At 30.7% G+C, this 9,187-nt stretch overlaps 1 protein-coding gene across 1 annotated transcript; it reads left to right on the top strand.

Annotated features, from left to right (window-relative positions):
- Positions 1-5,017: 5,017 nt before the first annotated feature.
- On the top strand, positions 5,018-8,774 carry LOC112723606 (transcription factor bHLH35). Its single transcript, XM_025775032.2, has 5 exons — positions 5,018-5,430; positions 5,515-5,680; positions 5,979-6,248; positions 6,440-6,610; positions 8,398-8,774. Exons 1-5 carry the CDS (start codon positions 5,360-5,362, stop codon positions 8,485-8,487), a joined length of 768 nt encoding a protein of 255 aa, XP_025630817.1. The 5' UTR covers positions 5,018-5,359; the 3' UTR covers positions 8,488-8,774.
- The last annotated feature ends 413 nt before the right edge of the window (positions 8,775-9,187 follow it).

Raw genomic sequence — 9,187 nt, 5'->3', positions numbered from 1 at the left:
CCTTGTCCAGATTCTGCTCCTGGTTAGGTAATCCCTGAACGAAACTGAATTGTCGCCTAATCCTATCGGTGGCATGCCATTCAATGCATTCGAATGACACCAACGGAACTGTTGCGCTCCAGACAACCGACTGCATGTAGATTTCAGCAGGAATTATATTCGGGTCCACGCGATCCATTGAATAAGCAGCCCACACAAACTGCCAATCATGAATGAAAGTCTTATTACAACCACTTTCACACTTACAATACCAATGCTTCATCATATTTAGCTAAACACTAAAGCCGAAAGTAATACATAATTAAAGCAAACCAACCTGGCCTTCCTGAAGTTCATCAAAGGCCTTCCTGAAGTGATCTAGCTTCATATATCTATATCGTCGGTCACCCCGCTCCCAGTTACGCCACCTAATATGATATATTTATTAAGTGCAACTGAATTCTTATTATCAAGAAACAGATACATTGTAACATGTTATTACCTGTTTGCTAGGGGAAAACTGCGGGGTTCCCTGGGAAGCGGAGACAGATAAGGCAGTCGGAGCCAAGCCCATGTGAGCAGGAGTGTGAGGGGACCATCGATTTCCTTGCAGTTGAAGCGAGATGCCCGGCATAATGCCCTGTAGAGGTGTGCTAAGCAGGCTGATCCCCAGCTGTACTGTACAATACTACCAAAATCACGTAGCAATGGTAGAAACTTCCAGTGGACACCTGCCCCAAATTTATCCCCAAATAAGATTATCCCGATCAGCAACATAATGTGGCACTTCACATATCTACGTATACTTATCTCATCAGTCAACTGTAAATTTTCTTTTAAATCGCGCAGCCACGTCAGTTTTATGCAGCATCCTCTACACTGTTCCTTAGACGGTGCAACTCCAAATTGATCCAAACACTCAGCCTGCAAAGCTTCGGTACTACTCATTGTCATCCCCGTCACTGGAAGACCATCCGTCGGAAGACCAAGAATTAAAGTCACGTCTTCAAGAGTTACGGCACATTCACCAATGGGAAGATGAAAAGTATGAGTATCTGGGTGCCACCGTTCGATAAGAGCATTTACAAGTACTTTCTGGCACTGTACTACACCAATCTGACTTGCATGATAAAACCCAGTAACTCGTAAATACTCCTCGACCCTATCGTCGTACCGATCAGGAAGAAGTGGATGGTTACACGTCAACATTCTTAATTTTTGCGGAAAAAAAATAACAAATTATTAGTCAAATAATTAACCAATACTAACTTACTGCTGGGCGACAAAAAATTTTTAAGTGGAACAAATCATTAACAAAATTTGCACAAGTAACCCAACAATGAATACATATTAGTTGATTCCACACAACATTCATAAATTATTCGGCTAGGTCAAAGTGAAACAAACATGTACAAGACATATTTCACTAATCCTGGACATTTCACAAAGCTAACTATTAATAACATTAACTAATAAATACATTCCTCATCAATTCTCAAGAATATGACAACAACAACAACACATGCTGGTTATTTTTTTATTCCAAATAGATTCCAACTTTTATAATATAAAACATTATAATTTGTATTCTTTAACTATCTATTAACTATTATTAAATATGTAAAGTTAAACACATATATATAAATTCTAAAAAATACTAATACTCATTCTCATTATATTTCTAAATTCATCCTCTATTAACAATTATGAATAATTCATAGCCTTACCAATTATGATTATTGTTAAACGAAATCAAACTAAATATATATTAAAAATTAATACTAACCATTCATTTTTTATTCAATTACTGACAACCACAACGATATCTAATTTTCTAACATATACTATAACTACAGAAATTAAAAAAAAAAAAAACCGTTCTATACAAAATTTTATTAATAATTCGATTTAAATTTTATAATTTATTTTCTAAATAACAATTTCTCATTCAACATAACTAGAGAAAAATATAAATAATAAAATAAAATCCTATTATTCAAAAATTTTATTAATATATATACCAGTTTACATTTTATACTTAATTTTCTTAATACTATTTCTAACTCCACTCCACCACTCACTTCTAACACTAAAAATTCTATTTAAAACAATTAAACAAATTAAAAAAAAAAAAAAATCTGTCTCTGTTTAACATACATAAATATATAATATAACAACCTACATTTTTTTTCCATATTCTACTCACTAAATCATGCATGCCGTATAACAAAAATAATTTAAAAAAATAAATAACAAAAAAAATTCAGAAAAAAATTTAAAAAATTTTAATAATTAGTTCTAACTATTTTTGGTATATTTCTAAGCTGAGATCCTTACAACAATAACAACAATTAAATTATAAGAAGAATATTCATAATTACAAAACTTTAACAAAATATTAAATAAACTTACATAATCCGAATGGCTGATATAGTGTCGAATATGAAGCTCAAGACGATCAACATCTTTGGTTTTATATTTTTTTGGTATTTTTTTTTCACCACACACAGCTGCTACAACCAGAGGAATGAAGAAGAACAATGGAGTTTGGAGGGTGAGGAAGTATGTTGAAAGTGAGATATCGGATGGTGAGAGTCCTACTACATGCACTATGCTGGGAATCAGGGCACCGTTTGGGAAGCGAGGGGTGCACGACGCGTGTCCACCGAGCCACCAAAACGGACCATCCGTGCTGTGAGCTTCATCTCGCACGGTGCGACTTGTTCAGCTTTTCCATGTCCCACATATCGCAGGGTCCGAGTTGATGGCCAACTGCAACTCGGACCGTCCGTGTTGCTCCACGGTCTGATTTCTGCGTAAACTGACACCACCCCTTGGTGCAGCACCCTTCAATCCCATAACGTTGTTCAACCCCATGCTTGCATCCATATAGAAATTAAAAAGCGCATCATAACACGAGGAGAAATAAAAAGTGTACTTCACTTCCAAGTTCCAATCCTCTTCTGCAAGCGGATCTGCACATTTATTAGTTGAGAAAAGGACAAATAGGTCCCTGACCTTTTGTTCCGCGGACATTTTTGTCCTTGACCATTGAAAAATACTTTTAAGTCCCTGACCTTCACAAAACTTGGACGGATCAGTCCCTCCGTCCAAATGCCTACGTCACGGACTGATCCGTCCAAGTTTTGTGAAGGTCAGGAACTTAAAAGTATTTTTCAATGGCCAGAGACGAAAATGTTCGTGGGACAAAAGGTCAGGGACCTATTTGTCCTTTTCTCTGATTAGTTTCTCTGGTCATGTGCTTATTTTGAATTTTCCATAGTCTTCTTTGTAGTTCCTTGATTCTTGTAATCAGTGAACTATGACTTTGGCAGGGGTTAGTTCTCCGTTTCAATTTGATTTAACACAAACTGAATTGGAGTATGCTTCAAACTTGGATTGGGCCACTAAGTTTCAATTGCTGACTGTATGCATGAGTATGACTATTTCACTATTTATTATGGGTCGAATCTCATTGAATTAGGAGTTTTAGATAAAAATATATTTATCCAACCCATTTTAATTATAATATTTGAATCTAATTATGATTTAATTCAATATAAATAAAAAAAGATTGAGTCCATTAGCTAGACATATAATTAATATATAATTTAAAAATTATATATAACAAACAAATAAATTATAATATAATATTATATTAAAATAAATTATTCTAAAACAAAAAATAATATTATATAATATAAAAACATTATTTAAAGTAAAAAAAAGTATAGTATTTTATTATTAATTTTACTAAAAATATATATTTTAGATATAGAACGTGACATTAGTATAGGTCAAACCGAGTCTGTACCAAATACTATTCAAATTCAGTCTAAAATCAATATTAAATAAAAATGATAAATCCAAATCTCTCAAAATATGTTTTGGATCCAGGTCAAGTTCAGAATTGAATGAAATCGTGTACACACAAACAAATTATTGACGACAAAACAAGACAAGGTACATTGGATTTAGATAATTTTATCATACAAAACTCGTTTTTTATAAATATATCGTTAATTTTTTTAGTTTATAAATTTTGTCAGTATTCATAAACTTTATGAATATTTTTGGTAGTTTTTCCCACAAACATCGCATTGCTATTGACGACAAAACAAGTCTACGTATTGTTAGAAAATGATGTTGAAAGACATAATTAAACGAACAAAGTGAGTTGTACATATTAATTGTTGATAAAAAACAAGGGTGGATGGTTGTTGCATTGTGTTGATTCATAAAGCATAAGTCAAACTTTGAGACACGTCAATGAAGAATTTACTGACCAAAACGTGTAGCACCACGAGCACTACATACTATTTTATTTATTTATTAGTGGAAATTCAAGTGCACTTGATTTCACGTGAAGTTGATAACTAAAAGTCATTAGATAAAAATTTAGTCAAATTGGTCAAATCATCTAACAGCTCTCAGTTATCAACTTCACGTGAAGTCGACTGCACCTAAGTTTTCATCTTATTTATTTGTTTAATTTTAAATGAAGTTTTTGTTTCAAAATTGTAGACATTAAATTTCAATTATTAATATATATGGTATAGTAGGATTCATAATTAATGTTCATATTAAATTGTGGCTGATGAGATTTGGTGTATATAATAGCTATATGAGCTGCATGCATGGTGAAGTGTGAATAATGTTATATTAATTTCCAGCAGGAAGTGAAACATGCATGCATAAACGTATAATTAATATTTTTTTAATTTTATACGTATAATATTTATAATTATATATTTATTATATTTAAAATTATATAATTAATAAATATTAAATAAGATAATTTTAAACTATTTAAATTAATATATTTTTTTCTCAAAAATGATATATAGAGGAATTGGTTGAATGGATATATAGAGTGTGAAAGAACGCGGCCGCAAAGACTAAAGTATATGTTTGACGCTCTATTTTAGGATGCTTCTATGAACCAGTAGTACAACATGTTAAGTTGTTAATTTCACGTGTGTATCAATTATTATGTAGAAAATGATATATATACTCTTAAAATGAACATCCTAATACTATCTAAAATAATCATTCGAGTACTAGGGATAATAAATATCTTCCCAAAAAGATAAACTGATTTTGGAGTTCACCAAGAATCGAACTCTTGACCTTTCGGATCCAAAGCTCTAATACTATATCATGATACCATTCATCCCAAAAATTTCAACTTATAACAAAAGGTAACACTAATGATTATATCTCTAATACTCCCTAATCTTCTATTAATATTTGTTTGACTATTTGTGTGTGTATATATATATATGTGGCACGGTGCTCTTAGTACCACCCAACTTCAAACACAAATACAACACACATAATATTTTATGAAACATATACAGAAAAGAAACCAAACTGGGGTATGGAGGACTGTGAGGATTACAAGAATTACTGGGAGACCAACATGTTCCTCCAAACCCAAGAGTTGGACAGGTAAGTCAACTAATTAATACAATCAAATCATAGTAGTACCTTATAATAATGTTCTAATGTTATTTAATTTGTTAATTGACACAGCTGGCAATTGGATGAGGCTTTCTCCGGCGGCTACTACGATTCTAGCTCTCCGGACGGCGGAGCTTCATCGGCGGCATCTAAGAACATTGTCTCCGAGAGAAATAGGAGGAAGAAGCTCAATGAAAGGCTCTTTGCACTTAGGGCAGTAGTTCCCAACATCACCAAGGTATATATATATATATATATATATATATATATATATATATATATATATATATATATATATATTTTTCACGGTATTCTTCTACCCGACAAGTCAATGACTAATTCGTCGCAGATGTGAGCTTCATTTAAGAGTTTGTTGCTGGCCATCAAATAGCCATTTTGGACTTAGATTGCTACATGCATAAGGCATAAAATGAGTTTATTTTAGATAATCTTCCAGATCTTTAAATTTCAATTAGTGATTATTAGGTGGTTAATTAATGATGAATTGTGACTAAGATGAAGTTATTATTACATAGATGGATAAGGCATCAATCATAAAGGATGCAATTGATTACATAGAGCACTTGCATGAACAAGAGAGAAGGATTCAAGATGAGATAATGGAGCTTGAATCTGAGAAGCTCAAGAATCCAATTATAGCAGCAGCAGGAGACAATGATTTTGAACAGGATCTTCCCGTTCTTCTCAGATCTAAGAAGAAGAGACCCGATAATCTTCTCTTTGATACCTCAGCTTCTTCTTCCTCAAGAAATAACACCAACTATTTTCCCATTGAACTCATTGATGTAAGTATATATTTTCGATAAAAAAAATAGTCAGAATTTATTTTGTTTAGTATTTATTAATTATTATTAAATATTAAATAAGATAAAATTTGATTAATTTTTTTGTTATTAAATATTTTTAATATAGTAATACATAATTAATCATTTAATTAATAATGATGATGATGAGATTTATATGGATGAATTGGCAGCTGAGGGTAACATACAAGGGAGAGAAGATATTTGTGGTGAGCTTGACATGCAGCAAAAGAACAGATACAATGGTGAAACTGTGTGAGGTCTTTGAATCTTTAAAGCTCAAGATCATCACTGCTAATATTACTTCTTTCTCAGGCACACTCTCCGAGACACTCTTTGTTGAGGTCAGTTTTCTAATTAAGTAAATCAGATCAATTATCGAACAATGTCACATGACTAATAAATATTATTAATTTTTTAATTAATATTTAGTTAATAATAATTTATTTTTATATTTACAAAAATTTTACATAAAATAAATATATAATTTTTATAGATAAATCAAAATAATTTATATTTATATTTTTTAAAAATAATTTAGTATTTATTTTACTAATCAATGACTAAAAATATTAAAATTACTAAGTCTAAGAGTTTTTCTTACTTAATTAATTACTTTTCTTTTTTTTAATTTGGAAGAAAAAATATATATCTCTAGAAAACTGATAATTAAATTGATGAATCACTTTAATAAAGTGAAAATACAATTAAGGGAATGAAATGAGTATGGATTTTATGGTTCAGGAGATCAGGAAGAGGACCCCATCCATGATCAATATTATTGCTTTTTCATAATTTTAGGTAAAATTCACTCGGTTCATAAAAGAATTTGAAGTCCAACTTCTATATCAATTTCACAACTTCGTACACACGTTTCCCTGTAACAGTAGTGAGTGGGACAAAATGAAACTCTTATCAAATATATAAAATTTCCTATATATAGATATATTAAGAATAGATAGAATATAATAATGATGTTATAAAACGTGTTTTTCATTTAGTCACAAAAAAAAAAACGTGTTTCTCATTTGGAATTTGTGATAGATTTAATTTACCAGTCTCCACGCGGTGCTATTTCTGAATTTTTGAGACACGTTTTTCTATTCATAAAAATAATAGCAGCCTTCCACTGCATTTCACTGTCACAATAGTTTAAGTGATTTATTGAAATCTTTCTCTAGATTATTTCTTATGAATAATATATATGAAGTGAATATCTCGAATTCATTAATGCAAACTTTAACATTAGATCTATTATTACTACAAGCTAAGTATTACTATCACATCAATTAGCAGTCTTATTTAAACTCTGGGTGAGCCGTGTCGGTTTGGTTTGGATTTATGATAAAATTAAAACCAAACTGATTAGAATATAATTGGTTTGGTTTGGTTTGAATTTGCATTTTTTTTGTACATATATCCAAACTAAATCAAACCGATTAAGAATGGATTGGTTCGGTTTGGATAATTAGATACCCAATGACTTTGAAATTTATAAAAAAAAAAACAAAATTTTTATCTTAAAAATTTAACAAGTACAATAAACATATAACATCAATAGAAATACTCCAAACATGTTAAATACTAAATAAATTAAAAACTAAACTCATTAAAATCCAAATATATTAATAATGAATAATCATTGTTTAATGGAAAATTCATATATATTTTTTTATTTAATTAATATATAATTGGGTTCGCGAGTTGGTTTGGGTTTCGCACTCCCAAAATCGATACTCGAACCAATCACTAACAAAAGCAATCGATTTGGTTCGGATTGGACCCGATTACCCATTGATTTCATAACCAATTTAATTGGTTCGATTCGAGTTCGAACGAGTAATCGGATACCTGCTACTCATGTTCACCCCTAATTCAAATATAATTAAGCCAAAAATTAAAGAAGTTCTGTATAACTAATCACTATTCACTAATTGACTAGGCTGATTAGGAAAGATAATTAATAGAATCCAATGCTAGCTAGCTAGCTGGGGTAGCATTTATAAAGTTTTAATTTGTGGCCTCATGTTAATTATCTAGAACATATGAGGCTGAAAATTAATATAATTAATTATTAAGCTATCCGTTTTTGTTGCTTTTTGTTTAATTTGTGTGGTTATGTTTTTTACAGGCAGATGAAGAAGAAAAAGATCATCTGCTGATAAGGATCCAAACAGCCATTGCAGCTCTTAATGATCCCCAAAGCCCAATGAGCATCTGATTTGATGATGAATTAATTAGAGGGTTAATTAAGTTATTATCATCATTTCAGATTAATTGGAGTGGAATAAATACAAGCACTACCTATAACGAGCTATTTCATACACATTAAAGATAACTATTTGGATAAATATTTTTAGAGTAAAGTATCGTTTTTATCCCCAACGTTTGGGGTAAATCCTATTTATGTCCCTAACATTTAAATCGTCCTATTTGTATCCCTAACATTTGTAAAAGTGATTCAATGTTATCCTACCGTCATGAGTGCTTTAGTTTGAGTTTTAAAAATATCTTCTTGAAGTTAGAATACAAATGTCTGTGATAGAATTGATGATCTACTTCGAAAAATAGTTCATCAAATGTTGAAATTAATTCCTACAACATTTACATAATTCACTTTTCTAGAGACATAATTGAATCTAAACACAAACAGTGGGTATAATATTAAAATCGAACACATCGAAGTGAGACCTAATTGAGAATTAATACATTCAAGTGAGAATAATTGAAAAATATAATCTGATTTGTTAGTATAATTGATAGTAGGATAACATTGAATCACTTTTATAAACGTTAAGGATACAAATAAGACGATTTAAACGTTAGGAACACAAATAGGACTTACCACAAACATTGGAGACAAAAACGATACTTTACTCATATTTTTATATATGAAAACGATAATTAAAAATGTTTAGATA

Source organism: Arachis hypogaea, chromosome 11 (assembly GCF_003086295.3).
Source record: "Arachis hypogaea cultivar Tifrunner chromosome 11, arahy.Tifrunner.gnm2.J5K5, whole genome shotgun sequence".
Lineage (NCBI taxonomy): Eukaryota > Viridiplantae > Streptophyta > Magnoliopsida > Fabales > Fabaceae > Arachis > Arachis hypogaea.
This window is presented reverse-complemented; position numbering and strand designations above follow the sequence as displayed.

What these genes read in the sequence shown, in the direction of transcription:
- LOC112723606 (XM_025775032.2), top strand. Translation starts at nt 5,360, where the DNA reads ATGGAGGACTGTGAGGATTACAAGAATTACTGGGAGACCAACATGTTC. An exon ending in CAAACCCAAGAGTTGGACAG is followed by an intron (nt 5,431 to 5,514) that starts GTAAGTCAACTA and finishes TAATTGACACAG; the next exon opens with CTGGCAATTGGATGAGGCTT. An exon ending in TTCCCATTGAACTCATTGAT is followed by an intron (nt 6,249 to 6,439) that starts GTAAGTATATAT and finishes ATGAATTGGCAG; the next exon opens with CTGAGGGTAACATACAAGGG.